The sequence below is a fragment of the Cystoisospora suis genome, assembly GCF_002600585.1.
Source record: "Cystoisospora suis strain Wien I chromosome Unknown contig_3879, whole genome shotgun sequence".
Classification (NCBI taxonomy): domain Eukaryota; phylum Apicomplexa; class Conoidasida; order Eucoccidiorida; family Sarcocystidae; genus Cystoisospora; species Cystoisospora suis.
The window spans coordinates 1-12,416 of record NW_027156674.1 but is presented as its reverse complement, the minus strand read 5'-3'; the positions used below and the strand labels follow the sequence as shown (position 1 = coordinate 12,416).

The following is a 12,416-nucleotide window of genomic DNA, read 5'->3' as shown; positions in this document are numbered from 1 at the left end:
TTCTTCTTTCTCTTTCTCTCTTCTCTCTTTTTCCCTCTTCATTCAGAAGAGAGTAGAGACACAAAGGACACCCCTTTCTTCTCGTTTCTGAAGAAAAGTATGGAGACAGACGGGAGACAGAGAAGTAAAAGGCATTCGCTGATAAAGGGACACGCCCTAAGCAAGAAGAAGAAGACTGGCAAGGGCGAAAGACATGCCTAGAAGGAAAGAGAACACGAAAAGACGAAGACCGTGTACAGGGAATGAGGAAAAGAAGGGAGGAACGAAGAAAAGAAAAGAAAAAAGAGAAGTGTACGCACTAGAGAAGAGAGGAGAAGAAGATGAGAGAAGAAGAAGAATGTGGAGATTTCTCTTTTACGCCATTTTCTATAGCAGCAGATGTGTGAGACTTCGAGATGCAGTGATTCGTCAAGAAGAAACAGAAGAAGATGAAGAAGAAGGAAAACGAACACTCATAGCCATCTGAAGAGGTGTACATACACCTCAATTCCCCATCCTCTTCTTCATTCTTCTCCTCTTCATCCTCTTCTTCTTGTTTCACTCCGGCCCATCTATCTTTTTCTCTTCGTGTTTTATTTCAAGATACCTTCTTCCTTCTTTTCGAACTTCTCAATAGAATTCACGGGGAAGAAGAAAAGCAAAGATCTCTCCATCCGCATTGCATGCATTACTGAACTTACAGCTACAGCCTACATCTCTTCTTCTTTTCTTCTTCTTTTTCTTATGCCAGTCTCTCTTTTCAGAAGAAACTATTTCTTCTTTGAGACGTAAGAAACGAAAAGGTTTTTTTTCTTTCTGGATGATAGCTAGCTAGCTAGCTTCGATCTTGAAGAAAGCTCTATGAAGGTTTCCAAGTCTCGATGCTGTCTCTCTCTCTTCCTAACCGCCCATACGTTCCTTGTCCTTTCTTTTTCTTCCTTTTCTTGTTGCTCTTCTCTTCTGCTTTCGCTTTCCATATCTGTCCTCCTTTCCGAACATGCAGAGCTATCTTCCTTCTCCTATTTCTCTTCAAGTCATTCATTCATGATCTTCTCCCATCTAAGGAGCACGAAAGACAGAATCTAACCTCTCCTTTCCTCCTTGCTTTCTTTGGAAGGTGATCGAAGATTTCTCCTCCTTTTCCTGGGAGGACTTCTTCTCTCTTCTGTCCTCTTCTTTTCTTCTTCACAGGAAAGCAGGGGAGGCGAGATAGAAGGGGAATGGGGGAAGAAGAAATCTCTCTCTCTCTGTTAGAAAAGGAAGAAAAGGAAGAAGAAGAGGTTTGAGTCGAGTCTCCTCGCTCTTCTGTCCGGTCCTTCACGTTAAGAGAAAGAAAGAGTGAGAAAGAAATAAAGAAAGAAAGATGGAGGGACCAGTTGATAAGAGTAGCACTTCTAACCCTTCAAAAGAAGAAGTAGAACAAGCATGTTCTCCTCATGGTAATCCTCATGATCTCCCTCCCCCCCCTCCCTCTTCGTCTCCTCCTTCTCATCCACCCTATTCTTTATGGGTGACAGTCCGATCAGGATTCCGTCAATCTCTTCCTGAAACTCCCCTCGCTTGCTCTTCTTCTTCTTCATCTGTCTCGCCTTCTTATCCTTTCTTTCCTGTTGAGATAGTGTCTCTCCTCTCCGGGTGTCTAGACACTCCAAAGTTTGTCCCCCACTTGACTCTCCTAGGAGGGGGTCTTCTTCATCTTTCCTTAGATCAGGCGAAACAAATCGTTCAAGACGTTCTCAAAAAGAAGAAGAAGAAAGAAGAAGAAAAGAAGGACTCCTCCTCTACTCCCGTTGATAAAGGGACGGTCACAGAGAAGGAAGCTCCTCTCACCCAGCCAAGTGGCGAAGAAGAATGTGGAGATCTCTGTAAGGAGGGAGAGCAAAGAAAGAAAGAAAGAAAGTGCGAAAAGCACTCCGAGAAATGCAGAGGGGATTCTTGCGATGGGATTCTCTCTTGTTCCTCTTCACCCCCCCCATCCTTATCCTTCTATCAACCTTTTCTTCTCTCTGTACAGGATGTGGTCGCGGGGCAAGATAAGCTTCCTTACCAGTGTATCTACGCTCGGATTCGTGTACCACCTTCTACTTCTTCTCATGATCTTAATCAGGAGTCTTCTTCTTCTTCATCTCTTCTTTCCTATTCCTTTTCTTCAGAAGAAGAGAAGAGCCGCTTTGATACCTGTCTCAAGACCCATCTTCGCCACCCTCTTTCTTCTTCTTCTTCTTTCTCGAATGACGAGAAAGAAGAAGAAGAAAAAAGAGAAGCAGGAGGAGACAGCGTTCCTAGAGAAGATCGAAATCTCTTCATGTCAAAGGAAAGCTTCGAACGCGAGTACGAATCCGACAAAGACGTCGGGGAGGAAGAAGAAGAAGAAGAGAGTAAGATAGCGAAAGCATCTCTAAGAAAAGAAGAAGAAGAAAAAGAAAAGGGAGAAGAATCGATTAAGAAGAAGAATAAGAAGAAGAATCGATGGAGAAGCGAAGTGAAAGAGAGGCCTGACATTCTGTTAGATCTTTGGAGGAGTCTCAAGATAGCTTTATACGATAATTTTAATGTGGAATACAAGGGCGACAACATCCACTTTATGCCTCACGTCAGTCTTGTGTATGGAAGAGAAGAAGATCTTTCTTCTTCTTCACGTCGTTCCATCGCTCGCCTTCTCGATCGCCATATTTCACGTCCTGTCTCTAGCTGCACGGAGAAGAGCATGAAAGAAGAACTACAGAGAGAAAGAGAAGATGCGAACAAACACATAGATGTCTCGAAGATATGCGGAGTGATCGAAGAAGGAGAAGAAGAAGGAGAAGAGGAAGAAGAAGAAGATGAAAGAGTGAAGAAAGTGAGAGACATGATAAATGAGAAGAAGAATGAACTCTCCCCTATCCGGGAGAGCCTTGTTTTAGTTCAGTCCATTGAAATAGTAGAGACAGATCTCTCAGATGTCTCTCTTGCTCCAACTTGGAAAATTCTCGAGACGATTCCTCTACAAGACCAAGTGGATGAGAATGAAAAGAAATTGAGTGACGAGGGGCTCGAGCCATTCTACTATGATTGATGGCACAAGGAAGAATTTGTCGTCTCGTCTCTCTCTCTCTCTGTGAAACTTATGAGGAGGAAAAAGAGGAAGAAGCAGCACGCCTGTTTGATCTTTCCGACGACGAAACATAAAGATATATATATATATAGGTAGAGAGATGGACGAGGTTAGAAAGGAAGAAAGGCGTTCTTTCTCATCTGTATTTTCTTTTCCGAAACGAAGTTCAAAGAAAGAAAGAGAGGTTTGATCTAAGGTGATAGATAGGAGGATAGAGTAGTGCTAATTCAAAGACTTGAGAAGCTTTTCTTTTAATCTACAAGAATGCTGGTATTCCTTCTTTCTTGCTTTCTTTGCGTCTCTCCTTGTGAAGACGTCTCCTCTCACTCAGCTCTTTGATATATCTCTTCTCTCTTTCTCTCTCTCCGTTCCACTTTTCTCGCTCTCTCTCCTGTCGTTTAGAAGAAAACCTACTCCGCTCCTTCTCTCTCTTAAGAGACGTGAGTAATTTCCTCCACTTCTTCTTTACCCTTCTACTCATAAGAAGGGCTAAACAGACAAAGAAAGAAAGAGTGAGAAAGAGAGAAAGAAAGAAATGCTTGTGCTGTCGATTGAAGGGGAGAGTCGACCTTAAAGTAGAAGAGGAAAAGTCCCCCGCCTACGGTTGACATTCTCCTACTAGTAGTCATAGAGGAGCTCTCGGTCTCAAGAGAGAGAAGAAGATTTGAAGAGGAAAAGGTCGGCACCTCATCGTGAAGGAGAGAGAGAGAGAGAAGACTGATACATATCTATGTGTGTATGGATGTGTCTTTCTGCTATGCATGAAGGATGAAGAAGCCAAACTTTTGAAGTCTCTCTCTTCCTTTCTTTTCCTCCTTTTCTTCTTGCTTCTTTTCTTTTCCTGTAGGAGTAGCACGCAAACAGACCTCACCTGAAACAAGTGCTACTTCTACGGCCTCTTATATTTTGGATGATGACTGATGACGATCAATACGATCAATACTACTCCACGCCATCCTATGACTAGTAGTGGTAGAGGTAGTCGAAGTGAAAGTGGAAGTAGTACTAGCCAGTAGGATGGCTTTGCTCTGCCCTCTCTGCCTATCGCCTGACTAATCCGAGTGCTCTTCTTCTTCTTCTTATTCGCCCTCTCCCCACTCTTCTTTTTCTTTTCTCTAGTGACGACCACCACTACTACTACGACTATTACAAGAGCTGCTGCTGCTGCCGGTAGCAAGCCTCCTATCATTCCTCCTTATCTCTCTAAGAGAAAGTCGATCGAATAACTATCTACTATTACTATTACTACTAGGACTACTACTCACTCTGATCCAGTGAAAGACAGATTCCTATCAAGAGACACATCCACTTTTCTCTACTTCAAAAGTAGAGACAAAGACAGACAGACAGAGAGCGAGAAAACGTCCCATCAAAAGAAGAAAAAGACGATTAAAAGAGTTCATCACTTGTTTTGAAAGAAGATCACACAGATCAATACAGAGATAGATAGATAGATACGTAAAGAGATAGACAAAATAAGTACAGGATGAATACTCCTTGACTTTCTTTCTCAAGCTATACTTCTCAGATATCTATACATGGATATGTATACAGATAAAAGCTACGGACAGATGATGTGTTCGATCGAGTGTCTGTTGCACATGGATTTGAGGTGTACATACACCACTCCACACGAGATCACAATGAACTATAAGCGGGAGTCTCCGAAGAAAATGAAAAAGAAGCACACAGGCGCCACCCCTTTGAAACAAAAGAAAGAAAGAAAGAGAAAAGAGACCACACTGCCAGAAAAGACGACGTGCACTCTCGGTACTCACGTAAGCACACACCCCTCTATCTTAAATAATCTATCTATCTATCTCCGTATGTCTATGTATCGACCACCACCTATCTACCTCTTCCCAGTAGACCTTAAGCAACTCCTGCGATAGAGCTTCTTTTCACCCCTCGTCCCTCCATCCTTTTCATTCGCTGCCTTTTTCTTTTCTCGGGACATGTACACCTTCCCCCACCTATCTTCAAGCGATCCCAGACGTTGATCTACTATCTCTCTTTATCTATCTTTGATCTACCTATCTTCTATGTATCTTTATCTATCTACCTCTTTAATCTCTTTCCATGTTGGTATGATAGATCCATTTTCTTTTCCGATGATCTTCAAAATTCACACACCCCCCTGGACCGAGAAGAATCCGGCGCGGATCCAATCCCTAGTTCCACAATGATCTTTCTCTTTTTCTCTCTCTCTTTCTTTCTTTCCCCTCCTTCATGTACAGATAGAAAGCAAACAGGTAGACACATCATAGCCAGATCGATCGATAGATTAAAGATGGATAGATAGATAGATTAAAGATAGATAGATAGATAGGTTAATGCTTAACAAGACTCCTCCTCCCCCCTGTCTCGATTTGAACCTCTTTGACTACTACTAAATATTATTATTTCTATAATGATACCTTTCTCCTTCTGTTTCTTCTGTCTTGTGTACTTCTTCTTTCTCTTCTTTCTCTTCTGTCCTTCATTTCGAGGAGAGAAAACACACTTGGAACGTCGAAGAAGAAGAAGAGGAGCAGCAGCAGCATTTGCATGCGATGATCAGAAAAAGAAGAAGAAACACAGGCCATTCGCAGTCCTTCATACACTCCTCCTCTTTTTCTTTTTGACGAGATGTTTTGTCTTATATCTATCACCCTCGTATTCTGATAGACCTTCTTCACTCGGCATTGTTCATCGTTCACTCCAGTAAACAGACAGATCGATCCATCCATCCATCATGGATCGATCGATTCTTCTCTTGGATTTCTCCTCTTTCTTCTTCTCTTCTCTTCACCTTCTCTCTCTCACGCACATACACACTTCCCTACCTCCTCCACCTAATACACAAACACCTACACTACTACTACTACTTCTACCTGTCATGCATATACATATATAGAGGTATAGAGATAAACTGTAGACAATTATAGATGGATAGATACGTTTATGTAGATATATAGATGAAGGGACAGGGAAGGTTTGAAGGGAGAGAGGACATGATAGACTTTGAGAAGAAGAGAGAGGTATGTGTGAGGTGTATCTATCAGTTTTCTTCTTTTTCTTCTTCGTTGTTTTATGGACCTCCCCTCCCTCCCTGCGTGGAGTAGTGCAATCACTCAGTGCTACTACTACCTAATTACCTACCAATTATACACATACATATACATATATATACATGCATATATATATATATATATATATATATGAAAAAGTATACCACACACTTAACACTGCGATATACACACACTCATCTCGACTGGGGGAGGGAGATTTCATGCTTCCGCTGAGGAGCTTTCTTGATGAAGAAAAGATCCATCCACCTTGCTCTTCCTTTCTATCACCCTTCTGAAGTGTGTTGCTTCGCCATCTTTTTCCTTCTCGCTTTTCTTCTTCATCTTCTTCTCTCTTGTTCGTGCGTTTCTTTCTCTGTGTTTTGTTTAACTTCGGTCATCTGAAGCTCCGAGAATCGCTAGGAGTCGAAGAAGCTCCAAAAATAAACCCACGATATCCTAGAAAACAAGTAGAAGAAGAAAAAAGAAGATGAAAGAAGATAGAAGAAGATCTCCATACATCGGCATGGATGTCTAGCTCTTTGAAGAGCCTTATGCACGACAGCGATGGATCGTGAAAAAGTTTCTTTCGTCGTTGAGATGTGAGGAGATAATTCTTCCTGCCTGTCTAGGCTGTGTATGTATCCACAGAAAGAAATCTCCAAACTGAAGTGGATTTCTATAACGACAAGCAACGAAAAAGAGGGAGAAGAAGAAGCGACCTGCAGGTTTGAGACACAAGCGAGGTGTATGTAAGACACCCTAGATGATAGAACATTCCTGTGAATCCTTCTCTCATATGAGGACCTACACAGGAATAGAGAGCAGCATCACACATATGGTTGCATATGGAGATAGATTGATACACGGATGTATGAATAGAGGGCTATCGAATGACTTACAACGTAGAGAGAAATCGCTGCGAGGATGTAATCATCTTCTTCAATGGAGATCTTTCCTCTTTTGATGAGTAGGTGAGTATCAATGAGAATGTAGATTCCGTAAAACCCAGCAAAGACAACGCAAGCGACGATCTGGAACCACATGGCTCGCCAAAAAATCACTCGGAGCAAACCTGCATGCGTGAAAACACACGACAAGAAACAACACACGCGAAACAATCAAGTGTACAGACAGTCCAAGTGATGAAAAAGAACCCCTCCAAAACCAGGTGTACATACACCCGAATAATGAGGTGTACATACACCCGAATAATGAGGTGTACATACACCCGAACAATGAGGTGTACATACACCCGAATAATGAGGTGTACATACACCCGAATAATGAGGTGTACATACACCCGAACAATGAGGTGTATATACACCAGGGCATTAGGTGTACGCATGGCACTGCCGTCGCGATCAGGCTGAAGTCTCTGTTTTGTCTAGAGCTTAACTGATAGAGAAAAACGAACCTCTCCACCGAATTACGCAATTCACTCCTTTTTACGAGAAGCTTCTCCATCTCTTCCCTACACCCCAGAAAAGCACTTTCTGTACCACGTATCTCTTAGCTCTCGCCCTTCCTCTTACTCCTCCATATCACTCACTGCGTACGACTCTTGAGATTTCTTCGGAACACACAAGACCAGGAAAGAGACCCACCAAGGGAAGACCACCATCCTACCGAACAAAGTCCTTCTATCTAGCACGATCATTTTTCGCAAGAAAGTGATTGACTCGCTGCGCTGCTGTCGATACACCCTAACTGATTCACTCACTCTCTATACACCCTAACTAATCCAGTGACACCCATTCTAAAGAGTACACAATACTTAACCCATTGTATATACACCGTCATCTTCTTGTCCGAAACTTCGCATGTGGCGATGTGAAAGATGTATCGACAACTCCATGAGAATATAGATCCTCTTCTTCTTTTTCTCTTTCGCGATCTCTTGGCTCTTTTCTTCCCCATCCGCCTTCTTCTTACCCATGGCAAAGACGCCCCAGAAGAGGAAAGAAGTCATGCCTAACCAAGATGTAAAATCGTAGTCGGTCTGAAATCTGTATGAGCCAAACACACGCAAGAAACGCCATCGATCCCCTAGCAAAATACAAATCTTCTTCTTCTCTTTGCCTTTAAGGCTACACTCCCTCTCTCTTCCCCTCTCTCGAGTTTCTCTTAAGTCTTTCTCTCAAAAGGAAGAGCCTTTCTGCTGAAGAAGCAGAACGACGGACTGTCTTTACAATGGAGAGTGGCCTCGCTGAGGAGAGGTAGAAGATGATCTGGTCTATTTCATTCCCGCCTTTGATAAATCTGATCTATAGCACTGCATCACCAGGTGCACAACGAATACACCTCAAAAGACGCACATGCATGTAGATATTCACATGAATATGTACGTGTATATATAAGTGCACGTACTATATATGAGCCTATCTATATGTACACCTGCTGGCCTTTCTTTCTGCACCGTACCAAGACATCTGACTACTCATATAGATATAGATGATATGTATATACATGTATAGATCCTGGATTCATGTACAGGAAGATATATATATACATATACATATATATCTACCGAGGCACACGTGGAGAGACATAAATGTATGTATATATATATATATGACGTTTTAAGCTAGGGGGGATGGACAGTGAAGTGTGGGATGCATGCATGCATTTTTTTCACTTGTGTTGGTTCGTGTGTAGATTTGAATTCTCCGAGAAGCGAAGAAGGCACGCCTCATGGTCGACGTTTTCTTTATGAGAAATAGCAGCGGAGACAAGATAGGTCTCTCTCTGTACAGAAAGAGAAAGTCCGGTATGAAAAGACAGGGGTGTATGTACAGAAGAAGGAAGAAAGAAAGAAGCGACAAAACTTACGCGAAGATCGTGAGACCTCCTACTACCACAACTGTCGCTAAAAGAGCTTGCAGGACAATCTGTGGATCTGCATGCAATAAAGGAAAAAAGAAAGAAAGAGATAAGAAAGAAAGAAAATACACGTAGAGAGAAGAACACGGCCAAGAGGAGAGAGAAACACTATGCAAAGAGTTTGTGTGAGACAAAACTGAGAGAAGAATTTGAGACACACAGACTAGAAGACACACAGACCTACGCATGTAAATGATCTTTCCACCTATCTCTCTATGTATGTATGCATGCATGCATGGTCACTCTCCATAACATCCTCTCTACAACGACTGATAGACTCATACACGCAACTACAATCTCTCTCTGCAGATAAGATACATAGATAGATAGATAGATTAAAGATAGATAGACAAAGATAGATAGACAGATGCGGGTTTATCTATTGACACACTTATGTTACGTCTCTCCCATCTTACCGTAGAGTGTACATACAGCTCCGACAGTTAAGGATTCGCAGAGAGTGAAGAGAAGAAGAAGAAGATAGTTATGCGGGTATCGCCGTGTAATGCCGGGATTGCAGACCATCACAAGCAGAACGACTATGCCTGATAGACCTGCTAAAATGAATAAGGTATCTCCATTCGTCTGCGAACACAAGAAACATAAAGAATGAAATAGAGAAAGATAAGAAAATAATACAGAGAGATAAGAAAAAGATTGGAAAAGATAAGAAAGAGATAGAGAGAGACAAGAAACAGGTAAGAGACAGCGAGAAAAGGTTATGAGAAGCTCTACATAGAGGAGAAGATACTACAGAAACACTGCATGCTAAATAAAGGGTCTCTTAAACTCACATACAGAGAAATAGACACAGAAAGAGAGAAAAGTATATACATATAAATATACATATATATAAATATATATAAATATATGAATATATATAAATATATATAAATATATATAAATATAAATATATGAATATATATATATAAATATATAAATATATATATATATGTACGAACATAGAGATACGTATACTTGTTCGCTTACGTGAAAAAGTTATGCCTTGATAGGCAGAAACTTCACACATACGTATCAACCTACTCTACCGGGTGGACATACACTACACACCCGCTCTGTCGTATCTGCGACATGCAGAGTGTCGCTATCACACCAGGAGACTCTAAAAGAGAAGAGGAACAGAACATTTCTTCTTCCTTTTCTTCGATTCAAATACTCTCAGCTTTGCGTATCAGACGGGGAGACTAACTACCAAATTCTGTCAAGAGAAGCTCTCGAAAGAAGAGGAAGAAGAAAAAGAGATAGCAGAGAAATACAATAGACACCCAACTCTAACATACTACCTACCATACACATGTACATGTATGTATGATACGCCTGCATGGATACATATGTATACATCTAAATATACACGAGATACACAGAAGAAGAATCTTATCTCCCACGGCATCTCTGCCTCACTGTACACGGATTTAACGCCCGAAGTAAAAGTACCCACATACATCGACGAACATGTGCGTGCACTGGGACCTAAATCGATATAGAGATACATAGATAGATCCATCCAGTCTTCCTCCCTGTTTATATCTACCTATGTCTCCCTGTATGCACGCGTTTTCTCGTTTGGTGTGTATGGAGCTATATCCCTCTGAAATAAGCGGCCCGTGAAAGAAGAAAGAAGAGCCTCTGAATCGTCTACTTGTTAAACTTTCTACGACCATCAAGACTTACAGCCACCCATGTGCGCATGCTCTGATTCATCATGAAGAGAAGAGACGTAAAGAAAGTTATCGCTAGCTGGACAGAGATGATGGAATAAACCTTTCTTATGAATCCATATCGAACTTCTCTTGCAATCTTCTCATCCATCACAAAACTGCCTGTCCTTCCCCCTCTACCCGCCGCCTCCAAATCGTCGTAGGGCGACGAGGCATACATCTTGAAGAAGGGACAAAGAAAGAAAGTGCGAGAGAGAGAAGAAGAAAAGAAAAAAGAAGAAGTAAAGAAGAAAAGAAGAAGGAAAAAAGAGAGATGTTTCCCTTCTGTTCGAAAACGCGAGTCGGGAAGGGAGCTCGCCTGCCGCAGAGGTCGGGGAGACCAAAAGAAAGAGGAGTTGGTAAAGAACGGCGAGAAGCAGGAAGGAGAAGAGAAAGAATCGAAGAGAACGAAGGAAATAAAGAAGAAAAGAACAAGAAAGAAGGAATTCCGAAAAGAGAACGCAACAGGCAAGTGTGTCTTTTTGCTTGCGAGACCTCGAGACGCCGCGGGAGGGAGACAGCGTTGAAGAAGAAGAAGAAAATTCAAGCAAAGAGAAACTGACAGATGCGATAAAGAGAAGAAGAGACTGTCCAAAGATGACGGATGGAAAGATAAAAAAGCTTTAAGAAAGACAGTTCTCGTAAAGAAAAGAGAAACAGAAGAAAGATGGGATGTGCCGCCCGGCCTCCCGCGGTAACACACGACGAGCAGACAACGACGCCGGAAGAAAAGAAAAGAAGAGAGGGAGCTGTGAACGAGAGAGAAAGCAAAAGAACAACAGAGAGAAAAGAAGAGATGTCTCTACTTTTTTCTCCTTTCTCTAATGCACCTCTCAACAGTCTTCAGTTGACGCTATTGCAAAGTCCTTAAGAGCACACGAGAAAAGTCTTGTAAGAGAGAATGAAAGGAAAGAAAGAAAGAAAGAAAGAGGCAGGCATGGAAGAGGAGTGAAGAAAGAGCTCCTTCTCTCATCTCCCGCGTATTAGGACAGGTTTTCTTTTCTCTATACGTCCTATTCTCTCTCCCGCTATATTATCCACCTTCTTCTCATTTTCCTGTGCTTTCTCTTTCTCTTTCTCTCTTCTTCTTCTTGGTATCTCAATTCTCTACTCCCTCGCACTTTCGAGACACGCCGGCCGTGTGCTCTTTCCCTCTCCATCTTTCTTTTCTTTCAACTTTCTTTGGCGAGAAACACCTCCTAGAAGAGAAGGAAGTCACGTACGCCTCTCCATGAAAGAACGGAGATGCTTTAAGAGAAACAAAGGTCTCTGCGATAAGATAAGAGAAAGAAAAAAGGCGGAAATTACCCACGCCTACCTACACACCAAGAAGAGTGTGGGTATGTGTGTGTACATAGCTCTCGCCTTTCAGCGCTTCTCTTTATTTGCTTTCCTTTCCTCTTCTTCCGGGACATCTTCGTTATACCTGATTTCTCTCCCTTCTATGAACTTTCTCGAGAATACAGACACGCAATGCCTGTCGATAGACAGCAGCTCGCTACATACGCAGACCTCCTCGTCATTGGTAGGACGCGTGGCTCCTATACATACACACACCTCTACGTACCGATGGACAAGCAGAGGTCCAACCTTTTTTAACGTAAAGACGAAAGTGAGAGATGTAGTATTCTGGAAGCGTCGCGATGTGAATGGCTTACTTTTCCTTTCTCAAAAGGCGAGAGAAGAAAGAGACAG

The 12,416-nt window shown here is 42.1% G+C and overlaps 4 protein-coding genes across 4 annotated transcripts in view; 1 reads left to right on the top strand and 3 right to left on the bottom strand.

Moving 5' to 3' along the window:
• CSUI_007369 (uncharacterized protein) overlaps positions 1-867 on the bottom strand; it is a gene marked incomplete at its 3' end in the record, with an annotated part of 1,196 nt that extends 329 nt beyond the window's left edge. The window contains exon 1 of the mRNA XM_068067515.1: positions 1-867. This exon is cut by the window's left edge and continues 329 nt beyond it.
• Positions 523-3,985, top strand: CSUI_007368 (cyclic phosphodiesterase-like protein). Its single transcript, XM_068067514.1, has one exon. The coding sequence runs from the start codon at positions 1,343-1,345 to the stop codon at positions 3,032-3,034; it is 1,692 nt and encodes a 563-aa protein (XP_067920511.1). The 5' UTR covers positions 523-1,342; the 3' UTR covers positions 3,035-3,985.
• A 460-nt stretch (positions 3,986-4,445) lies between these two features.
• CSUI_007367 (uncharacterized protein) lies at positions 4,446-6,209 on the bottom strand. The gene has a single exon (XM_068067513.1). It carries the CDS (start codon positions 5,800-5,802, stop codon positions 5,479-5,481), a length of 324 nt encoding a protein of 107 aa, XP_067920510.1. The 5' UTR covers positions 5,803-6,209; the 3' UTR covers positions 4,446-5,478.
• Positions 6,210-6,283: 74 nt separating this feature from the next.
• Positions 6,284-11,604, bottom strand: CSUI_007366 (nmda1 protein). The gene is made up of 6 exons (XM_068067512.1): positions 10,696-11,604; positions 9,420-9,588; positions 8,953-9,019; positions 8,056-8,129; positions 7,023-7,195; positions 6,284-6,579 (listed from the first exon to the last, which is right to left on the bottom strand). Exons 1-6 carry the CDS (start codon positions 10,900-10,902, stop codon positions 6,508-6,510), a joined length of 762 nt encoding a protein of 253 aa, XP_067920509.1. The 5' UTR covers positions 10,903-11,604; the 3' UTR covers positions 6,284-6,507.
• Positions 11,605-12,416: the final 812 nt, after the last annotated feature.